The 17,184-nt window shown below is 36.1% G+C and overlaps 1 protein-coding gene across 1 annotated transcript in view; it reads right to left on the reverse strand.

The window, feature by feature from the left end:
• The window catches only part of LOC148947161 (uncharacterized), a 171,475-nt gene that overhangs the window by 38,650 nt on the left and 115,641 nt on the right, over positions 1–17,184 (reverse strand). Inside the window, exon 4 of the mRNA XM_089096907.1 lies at positions 14,601–14,747. Within this exon, the coding sequence (XP_088953033.1) occupies positions 14,601–14,747 (147 nt within the window). The remainder of the gene's footprint in view (positions 1–14,600; positions 14,748–17,184) is intronic.

Here is a 17,184-nt window from a genome sequence, read left to right on the forward strand (position 1 = left end):
GATGTTCGATTTTCATTAAGAATCTATGACTTTTAGGGGGTATTTCCCCTTTTTTTCGAATATAAGGTAAATTTTTTCAGGCTCGTAACTTTTAAGGGGTAAAACTAAACTTGATGAACCTTATATATTTGAAATCAGCATAAAATACCGATTCTTCTATTTATTTATTCGTATAATAATTCCTTATCTTTGGAGTTTCGGTTACTATTGAGCCGGGTCACTCCTTACTTACAGTTCGTTACCACGAACTGTTTGATTTTGGTCTCACCAGCTATAATACCAATAGTGAGTGATCTATAACCTTAAATTGTAAGAAATACGCTTTAGCGTTACTCGAATTGAAGACCAAATAAGCCACAAGATGAACTCTGGAAATCCTGTTATTTCACTCTATATAACAGAGAATTTGAAGTTATGATAAAAATTCTAAACTAGTCTATAGCCCTAGTACTATCAACATGGCCTCACTTCAAACCTGTTAACAACCTAATCTTAACATGTTCTTTTCAGAACCAAAACGAGTTGCAATCATTGGACTGAACCAAATGGACGGAAGCACGTAGATATGAGCAATAGCTTTCAAACGAGCCATTAAACATCTTTCTAAAGAGTTCTGAGCCCAATAGCCCCAGATTTTCTACTTGAGACACGGCACCAAAAGTACCGTTTTTAGTGCCACTTTGAACTTGCAGATGGTAGAATTTAAAGGAAGAACGTAGATATGAGCAATATTTTTTATACGAGCTACTAAAAATCTGTCAACGATGTTCTGGTAGCCCGCTATCCCCACCCCTTGAAAAATAGCACAAAAAGCGTCATTTTTATTATCATATGGCACTTGCAGATGGTGAAATTTATCAAAAGCTTGTAGATATGATAAATAGCTTTTGAAAGAGCCATTAAGCATCTCTCTATGATGTTCTGGTAACCTGCTAGGCCTGAAAAATAAAAATAAAAACAACAAAAAAGGGAGACAGATCAGTGCTACCCATGCAAAAAAAAAAGTTATTTTCCTTGTTGTTAAAGAAGGGGGACTATAATTTCCCTGTTCAAAGTTTTTGACCATGCTGATTCCAATGGTACACCTTTCATTTTGACCTGACGCCATTTTCGAGGGATTTTAGACTTTTCTTCGAAATTATCATAAATTTCGTTTCGCAATCAGTGTCAGGTGGCAATTTTTTTTCATTAGACAGTTTTTTTCTAAACAAGTTTTTTTTTACTTTTGGTCCCTATGCGCTGTAGTTTGCTCTTTACTAGATTGCAACTACTGCTGCAACCATGATTAATTAAGTCTTATTGAGCATAAATTACACAATATTTTAATTCAGCTGCCCGAGCTCGAAGATTAGCGCGAGCTGCCCGAGCTCGCGCAAAAGCTCATAGTCGTCTTTCTGATTGTGCGTGAACATTCTTGATCTACTGTGCTGTTTGCCGATTCTTTGATTTTTCTTGGTTTGTATCTATGTTATTATGAAGTTCTCTTGTTAGTTAATTTCTTCTTTGTTTTGTTTTTTTCTCGTTGTTCATATACTCCACCCATTCTTCTTTTGCTGTATGGCAGGCTATAAATAACATTCATTCAATTGTAAAAATAAGTTATGTTATAAAGTAGAGAGAAGTGGATACTTAAAACGAACAAGAATCATTGCTTCACAGATTAACCAAGATATATCTTGTTTAATCTTCGCATATTATCGCTAATAGTCTACGCTAATAATAATAAAATTATTGCTAGTAACAATAATACGCTTCGCAGATAATCACAAATTTGCTAACATCGCTGATTTGCTTCGCAGATTAACCAAGATATATCTTGGTTAATCTTCGCAGATTATCGCTAATAATCTGCGCAAATGATAATAAAATTATCACTAATAACAATAATGCGCTTCGCAGATAATCGCTAATTTGCTTGGCAGCTTAACCAAGATATATATTGGTTAGTCTTTGCAGATTATCGCTAATAATCTGCGCTAATAATATTACGATTATCGCTAATAACAACAATGCGCTTCGCAGATAATCATTAATTCGCATCGCAGATTAAACAAGATATATCTTGGTGAATCTTCGCAGATTAACCAAGATATATCTTGGTTAATCTTCGCAGACTACCGCTAATAATCTGCATAAATAATAATAATAGATTTATCACTAATAACAATAATGCGCTTCGCAGATAATCGCTAATTTGCTTTGCAGATTAACCAAGATATATCTTGGTTAATCTTAGCAGATTATCGCTAAGAATTTGCGCTAATAAAAATAAAAGCATCGCTATGACAAGCCTGCGTTTCGCATATAATTACCAATTTGCTTCGCAGATTATCGCTAATAATCTGCACTAATAATAATAAAATAATCGCTAATAACAATAATGCGCTTCGCAGATAATCGCTAATTTGCTTGGCAGATTAACAAAGATATATATTGGCTAATCTTCGCAGAGTATCGCTAATAATCTGCGCTAATAATAATACGATTATTGCTAATAACAACAATGCGCTTCGCAGATAATCGTTAATTCGCTTCGCAGATTAACCAAGATATATCTTGGTTAATCTTCGCAGATTACCGCTAATAATCTGCGCTATTAATAATAAAAGAATTATCGCTAATAACAATAATGCACTTCGCAGATAAACCAAGCGATTAACCAAGATATATCTTTGCTAATCTTCGCAGATTACCGCTAATAATCTGCACAAATAATAATAATAAAATTATCGCTAATAACAATAATGTGCTTCGCAAATAATCGCTAATTTGCTTCTCAGATTAACCAAGATATATCTTGGTTAATCTTCACAGATTATCGCCCAGAATCTCCGCTAATAATAATGAAAGTATCGCTAATAACAATAATGCGTTTCGCATATAATTACCAATTTGCTTCGCAGATTAACCAAAATATATCTTGGTTAATCTTCGCAGATTATTGCTAATAATTTGCACCGATAATAATAAAATTATCGCCAATAACAATAATGCTCTTCGCAGATAATCGCTAATTTGCTTGGCAGACTAACCAAGATATATATTAGTTAATCTTCGCAGAGTATCGCTAATACTCTGCGATGATAATAATAATATTATTGCTAATAAAAACAATGCGCTTCGCAGATAATCGTTAATTCGCTTCGCAGATTAACCAAGATATATCTTGGTTAATCTTCACAGATTATCGCTCAGAATCTCCGCTAATAATAATGAAAGTATCGCTAATAACAATAATGCGTTTCGCATATAATTACCAATTTGCTTCGCAGATTAACAAAATATATCTTGGTTAATCTTCGCAGATTATTGCTAATAATCTGCACCAATAATAATAAAATTATCGCCAATAACAATAATGTTCTTCGCAGATAATCGCTAATTTGCTTGGCAGACTAACCAAGATATATATTAGTTAATCTTCGCAGAGTATCGCTAATACTCTGCGATGATAATAATAATATTATTGCTAATAAAAACAATGCGCTTCGCAGATAATCGTTAATTCGCTTCGCAGATTAACCAAGATATATCTTGGTTAATCTTCGCAGATTATCGCTAATAATCTGCACTAATAATAATAAAATTATCGCTAATAACAATAATACGCTTCACAGATAATCGCTAATTTGCTTCGCAGATTAACCAAAATATATCTTGGTTAATCTTCGCAGATTATCGCTGATAATCTCTGCTAACAATAATAAAATTATCGCTAAGAACAATAATCCGCTTCGCAGATAATCACTAATTTGCTTTGGAGATTAACCAACATAACTAGCTTAAATAAACTGACGATATTTTTCAAAACCCGTAGAATTATAAAAACTAGCGATTTACTGAAAAAAAAAATAACGGACGAAAAAACCCGGCCTGTTCTCTTGAATCAGAAAATTCCATACGTAGCCTATAGAAGATAAATAAAATAAATCACGAGTCTCTAAATAGTAATTCACCAGTCATGATATCTATAATTATTTATATAGTTATAAGTCTCTAAAAACTCAAGCAAGCTCAGTTTTCAAATGAGCACTAGTTTTTAGAGTTCTACCCGTATTTGAATATTACAACGGTTGCTGTATTAAATTTAGTTTTGTAGATATATATTAAGAAATCTGTGAAGCAATAATTTTTGTTCGTTTTAAGTTTCAACTTCGCTCTTTATAAGAAAAGCTTTGTTGTTTTTTAAATTAATTTTTGCTCGATTTTTTTTTAACATACACGACAAATCTTATTGAAAGATCTTGCAAGATCTCTGTTTAATTTATGCAATAAAATTTAGCAGGCCAATAGGATTTTGTCGTTAAATTACGGTACTAAATATATGTTAATATGTTTTACTTCCTACCCCCATTAAACGTTTCCACAAGATATTTAAAAATTTGTAACATGACTAAAGAGTCCAACGTTTATCTAATCACCGACATCTTTGAAAATCTGCGCACAAAAAACAATCCTTTTCATAAAAATGAAAACAAATCCAAGGCATTTGTTTTTATTAGGCTTTTTTTCCATAAAACGTTTTGGTTTTTGGTTACTAAGAGAACTGGGAGTGGGAGCGAACTAGAAGGGAGATTTTAAGTCTCCATTCAAGAATTTCCGACCGTGGAGATGATAACGGTACCATTATTATCCATTGCAGCCTTCCCACTCCAGAGGGTGTCACACGGCTCTTCACGGTGGATTTATTAAAGCGAACATATAAGAGGCACGTAGAGAGGCAGTGGCTTTTAAACATCTCCCTGCGGTCTTACGGTAAAACGGTAGCCCTGGCAGAAAAAAAAGACTAGAATTTCTGTTTTCTATTTGGAAAGATAATGTTCGTCCTTGGTCAGGTGTTTTAAATGATATTCGGCTTTATACAAAAAATATTTTCGCAAATGAGCTAGCTCGCCACCGTGCAGGCATTGTTGACTCATATTTGCTTAGAGTTTCAGCTTCGCTCAATTCCATTTGGAAATCCCTTGGTCCCCCAAACACCACGTCGTCGAATACTCCCAAAGCTTCTGATATCCCCCTATCTGAGTTGAAAACTATTTTTCGAATGAATTTGCCGCACCAGATCCAACTTTAGAGTATCAATAATAATAATAATAATTTATTTTTGACCCACTATACAGAAAATGAAGTGGAGTAACACAAGAAAAGAGAAAAAAAAAATAAATAAACAAACAAAAAAAACACAAAGATACATCTAACAACAACACAATAAATAAATATTACACTCAATGCGCGGTGGCTACCCGGATAATTGGGAGGTTAACACCCAAAGTAGCATAAATTTTCTCTTGAAGACGGCTACTTTGTCTGACAAAACAATTTACAATATCCGGAGCGCCGAAAATTCTCATCATCTTTCTATTGCTGTATCTGCGAGGTAGATACAATAAGAACTTTCAATATCTAAAATACATATTTCTAATATTGCTAATATCCTCTGGGCGAAACAGGATGTGAAGGCCAGCTGGGAACAAAACTGCATGGTCACAAAAACTCGAGTACAATTTAGCCAATGCTTTTCTGTTATATCTTCCTCCTACTCCCACTGTGCGGTCAGATTTCAATCCCCTCATCGCTTGTCATCAGGTTTGGAACTCCCTGCCTTCTTCAGTACAGAAATGTCACTCGTTTGGCACTTTCAAGAGGATTCTTAAGGACCATTTAGTTAAGAATAAAACTTAATATTTTTTTTTTTTTTTTTTTTTTTTTTTTTTTTTGTGGAGTTGATGTCCCCTGAATGGTTAGTTTGTTTTATGGTGGTTTTCTCTGCGCTATGACTCCCAGGCCTCAGGTATGATTATCATTTTTTATTGGTGAAACTTGTATAGTTCACTAAGGAGTAGCATTCATGAAGATAGGTTAAATTTTATTGCTTTCGCACCATTTTATTACAGTCTAATAATTACAGTCTGTTTCGACGACAGGAATTCGCTTATAGTAATTTTTTTTTTTTTTTTTTTTTTTTTTTTTTTTTTTTTTTTAGTCTATTTAATATAATTAATTAATTTAGTTTATTTATTCTAATTTTTTCTATAGTTTCTATTTTATTTATATTTTCTTTTCTTCTCCTTCATATGTGAGTAAGTGATCATTTTAAATTTTCTTTTGTTTTTTATCCTTGAGTATGTAATTCATATTGAGTATGTTTTTTATCCTTGAGTATGTAATTCATATGTCTTCCCTCTTTGTACAGGCCAATGAGCCTTTGAGGGATTTATAACATCTAATATTGTATGTGTATTTAATGAAGAATAAAACTTATCTTATCTTATCTTCCCCTGTTGGGGACAATTTTGGCGTACCCCAGTTTCAGCTTATCTTTAATAAATTATTTGAAAAAAACTACGTTTTCTAAAGAGTTAAAGAGGCTGAGTTACAAGGTCGAACCTTAAAACGTACAGGGATTAGGAGGCACAGTTGGGGGCTGCCGCCCCCAAATCCCCGCTTTCGCAGCCTTTAAATATAAAAAAAATTTCTTTAAACTAAAAGTAAGGAGCGACATTAAAACTTAAAACGAACAGAAATTATTCCGTATATGAAAGAGGCTGTGCCCTCCTCAACGCCTCGCTCTTTACGCTAAAGTTTGACTTTCTCACAACTCTTTTTTTAAACAATAAAAACTTTAGCGTAAAGAGCGAGGCGTTGAGGAGGGCACAGCCTCTTTCATATACGGAATAATTTCTGTTCGTTTTAAGTTTTAATGTCGCTCCTTACTTTCAGTTTAAAGAAATTTTTTTTTATATTTAAAGGCTGCGAAAGCGGGGGTTTGGGGGCGGCAGCCCCCCAACTGTGCCTCCTAATCCCTGTACGTTTTAAGGTTCGACCTTGTAACTCAGCCTCTTTAACTCTTTAGAAAACGTAGTTTTTTTCAAATAATTTCTGCACGTTTTTGTACAGTTTATTACTTATTATTGCTTGACTAACTGTTAGCTGATCGTGTCAGGAGTTAAAGTTGGGGGCTGCCGCCCCCCAAACCCCCCGCTCTTGAACATTCTTGTGTTAAGGCTTTTAATTCCTGAATACTCAAATCACGTCGTACAGGGTGCCTCCTAATCCCTGTACGTTTTAAGGTTCGAACTTGTGACTCAGCCTCTTTAACAGCCCCCCAACTGTGCCTCCTAATCCCTGTACGTTTTAAGGGTCGACCTTGTAACTCAGCCTCTTTAACTCTTTAGAAAACGTAATTTTTTTCAAATAATTTAAAAAAGAAACTGAGTTTCTTTTCAAAGTATATAAAAAAGTTGCTCTGATGGTGAATCGAACCCGAGTTTTCCGCCTGAAAGTCTGAAATCTCAGCCGCTGGACTATACAAACACAATAGTAATTGTTGTTTAGCAAATAGAAGGTATTTTCGACGCAAGCAAATTCCCAAAAATCTTGATATGTGGTTTTTGGAAAACAGGGAAGGAGTGATCAGATTGAGCTGAAATTTCGACGATAAGCTCCCATGCCCCAGGAAAGCTTATCCTCTAAATTTCAGCCTGATCAGACAACGTTCTCGGGGGGGTGGTGGAGGGAATTATTCACATGGGCTAATATAGGAAAACGAGGTTTTTCGTAAATGTAAATTCGGGGGATAATTTTTTCGGTCTGAAAATATCAAAAGGCCCTAACAGGTCGAATTCTGCTTCGAATGAGTCCTCATTCAACCGGATCCGTTGCCAACTGTGGCCTGTAGGCGTGGCTAAGAAAAAAAAAAGAGATGAATTTTAAGTGGCTATATTTGGTTTTTTGAAAACAGGGAAGGAGTGATCGGAGTGAGCTGAATTTTCGTGGATACGCTCCCGGGCCCTAGGAAAGCTTAACCTCTAATTTTCAGCCCAATGGGACAACGTTAAAGGGGGGCTGTGGTGGGAGGGTCCAAACTTCCGGCCCAGTTTACCCCATGAAGATAAAGTCGGAGGAGGATGAAATTTTGCAAGTTTCTTAGTTTGAGCTTGGGCTACAAAATGCAATTACCGCCGTCTCTCTGCGACCTCTAGGACCTGAAATCGCTTAACATTGTGGTGGGTCGCCTCTTTATAGAGGCACAAGTGTGCCTCCTTGATCACTCAATGCCCGGAAACGATATAAAGTTAGCGATTTGCAAATATTTATCCCAAGCCATCGGAAAGATTCAACACTTTTTACAGAAAATACGCCGCAATCAAGCGGCGTTGCTGAAGATTTTGAATTAAACACTAAATATTCGCATTTATCAGTGTTGAGGCTTAATCCGATTTCCCCATACAGCCGCGATACAAGTAGCACATACTTCATTAATGCAAACTTTGACCTGCTAACAAGCAGAAGATCATCCGCATATGCAATATAGGAGACGTTTGACAACCCTGAAGAGTAAGAAAGCGGTATCATATTAAGAACACTCAATAAACAAGCTTTAAAAATATGAGGTGAAAGCACACTACCCTGACGGACTAATCTAAACTTGCTGAATGTCTATCTGTTTAACCAGAGTCTCACTATGTTGTTACAATGCAAGCCATAATAACGGCAGTCTCCTAGCTCAAATGGAAAGGTTTGCTTGGTATAGATAATATCAAGACCATATCCAGGGGGGGTAGGGGGTTTGAACCCCCCCCCCCGAAATGTTTGTCTGGCTCGTAAAAACGTAACAAAAATGGACATAATCAAATTTTGTATGAGTTTTTTTGGGTAACCCCCCCCCCCCCAAAGAAAAAATTGAGTAAAACCCCTCCAAAAAAAAATCCTAGGTACGGCCTTGGATAATATTAGTGCATTTCATGTTATCCATGGAACCCCTTTACTCATGTCACATCTAGGATTCCTCATGCAGAGATTTTTGACACTTTTACATTCCTGTCGTCTTTTTGCGTAGATGATCTCAATTCTATAGACAGTAATGACAAATTTAACATCCAGTGTTCGATCTTTAGGCCTATAACAATCTCTGCTACATTCAGTAAACTTTTTGAGCTGCTTTTTGTTGATAAGTTAAAGAAGAAATGTAGCGTTTCGTCAAACCAGTTTGGTTTTCAGACTAAAATAGGATGCATTGATGCCATTAGTGTTGTAGCTAATGTCCTAATAGAGGCAGAACTGTCCCAAGAAAGTGTCCTTCAAAACCTAACATTTGAAATCCCTTTGAACCCACCCGGGCGAACACTAAAAGTTTTACCTCAATATCCAAGCCGGTTCCCAAGATATTGTGGATTTTTTATTTTGATAACTTAGATACATAAAGCGTCACCAACTTTTTTTTTAATCTCAACCCCCCTCTCCAAAGTGTCTAGTTAATTCCTCAACACTCACTAAAAGTTTCAGTTGGATTCCTCGAGCTGTATTGAGATACGATAACCTGGGTACATATACTATCGTTCAATTTACATCACTACCCCAGCGTGAATGGATTCTAGTCCCACATGGGCTTATAGTACCAAAACTCTTAGGCGGATTAGGTTACTGCCAACTAATTTTAAATGCTAACTTTAAGTTTCATTGTACCCCACTGCAGCAATACTGCCTGTAAGTTTCAACTCCATCCCCCAAGCAATTCACGAAACATCGCGTTCGACTAATTTTGAAAACTTGGGTACACATAACGTCTTTTGATGTGCTAAGGTATGCGTGACTTTTCTGGAGTATAGCCTTGGGACACCCTGGGAAATCCCTAGGTAATTTGCAAATTTTGGGGTCGTTGTTTCTGGGGCTGCGTAGGTAGTGTTGATCCAAGACGCAGACCTTATTAGTCCTTTCGTCTCTTTTAAACAAATTCATTGTCTCAAAATTTTCGTCCGACACCATGGGGGGAGGGGAGGGGGCTGCAGAGCTGTCCTTGGGCAATAACGCTGCGAGAAGGGCTCAAGTTGTCATCCAGTGACTTTTTCCCCTTAAAAAGGGTGCAAGGATTTTCCATTTCCAATCGAATGAGCACGTTCCTAAGTTTCTACAACCATGCCTTAAATAAAAAATGGTTGTAAAAACTAGAATTTTTTTTACAATATAACAAAAACAGGAACAAGGAGGCAGTTCGGGAAAGAAAATACATTGATTATTCATTCAGTGAAGTGTTCAGACTTGGTGAGACTTTAGGGTAGCAGTGGGGAAGCGGGTGTAAACCTCTAGAATCCGGGATTCAAACGGGTCTAAAAAGCGATCTAGGTCCAGGTTTTCCTTTCAACGCGATGAATTTTTTTTAGACAAGGCCATATCCGGGGGGGTTAAGGGGGTTTGAACCCCACCCCCTAAATGTTCCCCTGACTCGTAAAAACGTAACAATAATGGATATAAACAAATTTGTTATGATTTTTTTATGTATACCTCCCCCCCCCAAAGAAATTCTTGTGTAAAATACCCCCCCCCTCCCTCCCCGAAAAAATATCCTGGATACGAACCTGCCTTTCAATATTGATTTTTGGGGTCCGAAATCAAAATCCGGATAAATGTACATCCGGAAATAGACCTTCCATAAAGTTTACCAACCCCCCCCTCTCCCCCATTCTCTGCCCATGTTCATATTCATATGTTTCTCAATAGTCTATTCCACACCAAAAAAAAAACAACCTCAATAATTCACTTTGAATTCCAAAAATTAGGTCATTTACCAGAATTGTTTGATTTTCTCTACCTTTCCTAATCAGCAGCTTTGGAGCACACAAACGAAATGGCGGATATTTGCGGAAGCGACAAATAAGAAAAAATAATAATTAAAGGTGCCCGTTTTGTTACACAAATACGTGACAATATGATTCAAAGAAGCGTAAAGGAGGCCCTAGACGGTCAATCATTTTGATCAAAAGTTTCCTTCAATCGATTAATGTCTGCTTTAATGAACCTTCAATCGATCCTTTAATCAACCCTTCAATCTCGACCAAAGCTAAACTAACATACTGCTTTTGATCAAAATGTTTAAGTCATTCAAATTTTCTATCAATCACGGTCAACGCTTGACTCAAGCGTCAAACTGGCTCCTAGACGGTCAATCATGCTTGTGTCAATCGATTGACGGAAGCTATTGACCAAAATTTTGATTTTGATCAAAATTGACCGTCTAGGGCCAAATAAAATAGTATAAACAAAAAATCTTTGATACATAGTTAAATTAATTGTTGAAAGATCATCAGTTCAAGATTTTATTTCACGGTAATTTTTATTTTTTTTTTCAATGTTGTAATAACTGGAAAAGAAAATATATTTAATATAATTCGTTTTCTGTGAAGCGACAATGATACAGTAGGCTTTAAACTTGAATTAAAATCAAGTAGTTGCAGGCATCAAGCCATGGCTAATTGTAAAAAAAAGAGCCAAGACAGATAGTCCGAGTGAATGAGAGGCAAATCTGGCATAAGCCCTTTTTAGGATTGTATAAAAATTATGTCATTTAATTTGTTGATAGATAATTGTATCTATCATCTGTCCATACGTTACTCCTAGGGCATAATTAAGGTAGATAGTCATAGAACTAAGGGATGAAAGAGTAGATTGAATTTGGGTTGACTCGTGACGGACAATGTCCACTGGACTTGTATGCAAAATCTGGGACTGAATTTGCTTGGACTCACTGGCGAACAGTGATACCTAAGTCTAATAGGCTTGGCCGCTTGTACTGTAAAGGTAGGCGGAATACCGTGTCATAGGATTGACACATGACCAACAAGTCCCCAGGACTCACAGGTGAACGGTGACAATTATAGTTTTCCAAGTGTACGAAACGGCGGGAGTAAGTATAATTCTTTTATTAGACAGATACTTGTGTGTTAACTTTTGGAAAGGTACACCCGCCTAGAGTCTCAGGGATGTTGACCAAGAATTTAAAATTGACATAGGACCGTTAGATTGACATACCGAACGATCCGTAAGAGCTCTCTCGAAATACGACTAATCAGGAACGAAAAGTTTCGTCCCATTTCTGGGCCTCCCGTCACCCCTCCCCCTCCACTCCCAGTAAACATCTGGAAGTTTCAAGCTTAAGTTCCAGCAACCAGAATAAAAAACGCTTTTTCCTTTATATTGGGCATTGGGCAACTTGTATTATTCACGGCCCTTGCCGTAGGGGGTCAAATAATCCGGAAGGCATATTTTCTAGTCTTCGACTATTTTGAACCAAAACGCAATCTCAAAACTTTGATCAGATACCTGGGGGGGGGGAGATGGTAGCAGAATAGGGCTTTGCTTATTACTTCAATGACTGTCGACTAAAATGGCAATACAATTTTCTATTTCCAGTTCAGTAGCCCCCCTCTGAAATTTCTACAACCACCCATTCCCACTGAAGTAGCCAGGTCAGAAGAAAAAAAAATTTCAAGGAAGCCAGATCAATCTTCTTAGGCAGCACTGCCTAAGAAGCTTTGAATAGCACTGCATAAGCTTGTGCACTATCCGCGCACTACCCATAAGCACAACACTACCCGCAATATTGTCGCGGGTAGTCGCATTATTTCAAGAGAGCTCTTACGGATCGTTCGCTATGCCAAGTTTCCCTAAGTTTCCAGAGAGTGCATTTTGGAAACGACAAGTGTATATGAGTAAATCAAAAGACACTTGCGCACCTGATTTTCAAATTATTTACAATTTCCTGGGAAGAGGTAAAGGGATCAAGTTTAAACTTTAAGGGAGTGTTTGAGAAGAGAGGAAGGGGGCAGGTAGACTTTATTTTAACTTGGGAAAGGGGTAGAGTTAAATTGAAAGACGCTGCATGTATCTAATTCGTCGAGATAACATGTCTGCAATATCTTTAGGAACGGCTTAGGGAATAGTGTTGAAACTTTCATGCATTTTTAGAGAAAGGAAGAGGAAAGGGTAAGCAAGATAGACGAAAATTTAGTTTTGGGGAGGGGGAAATGGCGAACCAAATTTTGTCTCCAATCCTTACATAAATAAAGTTTTTGCACTATAATCTCCTACGAGACTTGTGATTTATGCACGGTTAAGTAGTGAGACATATCAATAGGCACTATATTCAGTAAGGTTGTCAAAATGGCGTATATACACCAACTCGGGAACGACTTACGGTAATTAAATTGAAACTTTTATAGGATGTTAGGCGGAGTGGCAAACAAGCGTTGAACTGTGACATGAGGGAAAGGGTAGAGCTAATTCAAAAGACATTATGTGCTTCAATATTATAGCAACACCATATCTGCAACACCTCCGAACTGAAAATTAATGACTTAAGGGATCCAGTTGAAACTCTCCGGACATATTAGACTAGGGGGGGGGGGTTTGAAAAAACGCAGTTACAACAAAATATAATAGAGTGAGATTCTTGTAATAAAATGTTGGACGTCTATATTCACGGCTGCAAAAGGGTACGGGTCAGTAATCGCTTCATTCCATTATAAACCAAGAATTATGCTTGTTTTAGCAAATTTGAATAATCTTATCCCACCCAAAATACTAGCCTACTATTAAGACTATTTTTAAAATTTGTTGCAACATTTTGTCCAAAATTTAATTAGCAAGCCAAAATCTTAATTCTTAAGAAGAAGAAAAAAGCCAAAGATTTATTTATACTCCTTTTATTAACTAATCAAAAAAGAAATGTCAATAAAAACGAAGAGAAATTCCTAAAAAAATATTTATACAAAATTTTTTTTCCAGCAAAGAGCTGCATAAAAACAAAAATAGAAATAAAGCCATTTAATAATTCAAACTTAAAAACAGCCAAGAGTACTATCAATAAATTAATGAGACTCAAAAACGAACGGAAGTACAATGAATAATCAAGTCAAACTTAAAACGAACATAAATTATCACAGGAGTAGGGTTAGCATCCCCTAAGCCTTCAAAAGGCCAGAACGTCATTTGCGGTTTACCAAAAACAAAATATATATTTTTTTTTAATTCTCTTTTATAACAGTAATGAGTCAAAAATTGCTGAAACTTACATGACTGAATATTATATTATAATAAACGGTCAGTTTACGTTCCGTTGTTATTTTCGGCAATTTTAGCTATTATGGGGATTTTATCTCTTTTTTTGTTATTTTTGTTAATGTTTTGACAGGAAAAAAAACTTTTTAAAAATATATATCGTTTTCTTATTAAATGCAAATGCCATTCAAGACGTTTATAAGTTTAGAGTGGTGCGGAAGGGGATAGGTAGAACCTTAATTAGGATAGGTATTATTTGTACATTAGGGGATAGGATAGGAAGGGGATAGGATAGGCATTACTTGTTAAACAGGGTATAGGATAGGAAGGGGATAGAATAGGTATTATTTGTAAACCCCAATTAGTTTTGAAATATTTTTCATTTTATTTTGTTGGTGATGTAATTCATTTTATTTTGTTGGTGATGTAATGACAAATAAAAAGCCACAACTTGAACTAAAAATTGTTTATAGTAAACCGAAAATGACGCTCTGGTATTTAGTGGGCGTTATTCTTACCCCTGTTTGGGGTTATTTCTGTTAGTTTTAAGTGACATTATTATTCATTGTAATTTCTGCTCGTATTGGTTTTCAACTTTTGAATTGTTACAGGGCTTTGTTTATGCTCGTCTTTGGTTTAATATAGCTCTTTACTTTTCATTGAAAAACTCCTTTTTTTTACAAAGTTTTTGTAATTAATGACGTATAGAGCTAAACCTTTCAAATTATTTGTTTTTCTTACATAAAAATGCAAAATTAACTATTTACCTTAGTATGAACTCTCAAGTGCACAGACATATTTTCCTTAACAGCAAATGCTTTTCCACATATGTCACATGACCAAGGTCTTTCCCCCGAGTGAGTGCGATAGTGTCGGGTTAATCTGGCAGGAATGGCAAATCTTTTACCGCAAATCTGAAAAAGAAAAAAAAAATATTAGATTTGGTACTTGCCTGATAAAGTTCCGACCACTCAAGTTGTTTATCCATTGACCACCATTGACGCAAAGTTGAACCGGTTATTTTCGTTAGTTTCTTTCAGCTTAGCGTGAGACAAGACAAAGAGAAGTGACAGAATAGATGGAAAATATATTATCTGTGCTATAGGCTATATTTGCAAATTCGGGGAAGGGGGGGGGGTGGAGGTGGGGGAGAGTAAAGAATTTGGACAGTGTGAAGTTAGAAAACAATTCTTATTTCATAACATGCAGGATAATTGTACCTAATACATTTGGCATGCAGGCCCGCTATACTTTACCCCCCCCCTCTAATGTTCAAATATATAGCCCAATTTTTTTTTTTATTATATTTTTATCATACTTAGATATATTTCATTACGATTGAGCGTCAGAAAAACAGGTTCTGCTTAGATGAAGAATATAAGGTCGGAGCTATATCATACAAGTACCATAGATTTTATTAGCAGCCTGTACTCACAGGCTAGTTTTAAACTACCATCCAAGGCCGTACTCAGAGGGGGGGAGGGTAGTGAGGTTTGAATCCCTCCCCCAAATGTTTGTCTGACTCCTAAAAACGTAACACAATGGATATGAACAAATTTTGTTTGCGTTTTTGAGTTTTTTTTGTGTCACCCCCCCCCCGCCTTAATTTTTTTGTAGTAAAATTTCTGTTCGTTTTAAATTTCATTTATACGTCAATAGCAAAACATTTTTTTTCATTTTAATCTTGATTGTCATATTCAATCTAATCATTGCTCACTTTAAGATGTATTTATTCATTAATATTATTACTTGTTGTATGTTTTTGCTATGATTGTTTATTTAATTTCTGTTCGTTTTGGGTTTAATTTATTCTTTAATAGTAATTTCTGGTCGTTTTGTGTTTGTATTTTTAAAAATATTTGTTTCTTCTGAGCTTAAGTTTAAAATTGCCTTTACTTTTCTTTGAAAAACTTATTTTTCGGAAAGTTTTTTTAATTAATAAGATCAAATGCTTTCTTTTGGTTTGAATCATATCTTTCTGGTAGGCTTATTTGAATTAATATGCTTTTCTGAAGCTCTTCTGAAGTAGATTATGGCGTCCCTCAGGGATCTGTTCTTGGCCCCGTTTTATTTCTTATTTATGTTAATGATCGGATTTCGGCAGTCAAAAATACCAAGCCTCTAGCATGCTGCAAGGTATATCATCCTGATGGTCGTTCGTGTTCCAATTCTACTTCCAATGAAGATTTTCTCGTTGCTTTTGCAGATGGCACCACTCTCGGGACCCCTGGGAAGACGGAATGTGATATCAAGTTTAACCTTATGGCAATACTTGAGAGAGTTATTTCATGGTTTGATGCGAATTACTTGGTCTTGAATGCTGGCAAGTCATATTTTCTTATTTTTCTTGAATTGCTAAAGCCTTCTCTAAGCTTGCGCACCTTCAGGTGTCACAAGGCTCCTTGTGTAGACCAGAGAATCGGGTGATCCGGTTTCTTGGTATATTGCTTGATGAGAACCTTTCATTTAGAAACCATGTAGCCATGATTAGGATTAAGGTCTCACGGAGTTTGGGTATCCTTCGAAGACTCAGACACACGTTTCCTGGATGTGTTCTGAAGCATTTTTTTTTTCTGCCTTGTCCAGTCATATGTTTTGTATTGCCCCATTGTATGGATATCTACTTTTCTTTTTACACTGCGGTCACTTTCTGTCATGCATAATAAAGCACGGCGTCTGGTTATGGACACCAACCGTTCCTCACCTAAACCGCTCTTAAATTTACAGTCTATTTACATTCTTTCTTATGCTTCTTTTGTCTTTCATCAGGTTCATGGCAATCTTCCAAAATCTCTTCAAAAAACTCCTGTGTTTATCTCTGATTCAGCTCCATATAGCCTTTGCTCTTCACATAATGTCTGAATTCCTCCTACCCCTACCGTGTGGTTAGATTTCAATTCCCTCGTTGCTTGTCTGTCGAACTCCTTATCTTCTTCAGTAAAGACATGCAACTCGTTTGGGACTTTTAAAAGGATTCTCAAGGACCATTTAGTTAAGAATCAAACACGTCTTGACTCCCAAGCCTCAGGTATGTTCTCTTTTTAATCTTATATGTTATTTAGCTATTGTTCTTTTTTTTAGTTGTTGCTTATATTGATTTTTCGTTGTAGTTGTTGTATCCCCCTTGTATCCCTGGCCATGGAGCCTTTCGAGGGGTAATAAGAGTATTGTATTTCAAATCTAGATTTATTGGTGAATAAACTTTTCAACTTTTTCATTGCAGCTATTCCTGCAACCATGATTTTAATTTTTATGGTAAATGCCAGTAAGGAAAAACGGTTTTAGTTAAATTAAAACAAAAAATTTATAATTTCTGCCGAGCCTCACGTAACTTACAAGTTTTAGCAGTTT

This window comes from Artemia sp. Qi Xiang Cuo, chromosome 11 (assembly GCF_049724085.1).
Source record: "Artemia sp. Qi Xiang Cuo chromosome 11, ASM4972408v1, whole genome shotgun sequence".
Lineage (NCBI taxonomy): Eukaryota > Metazoa > Arthropoda > Branchiopoda > Anostraca > Artemiidae > Artemia > Artemia sp. Qi Xiang Cuo.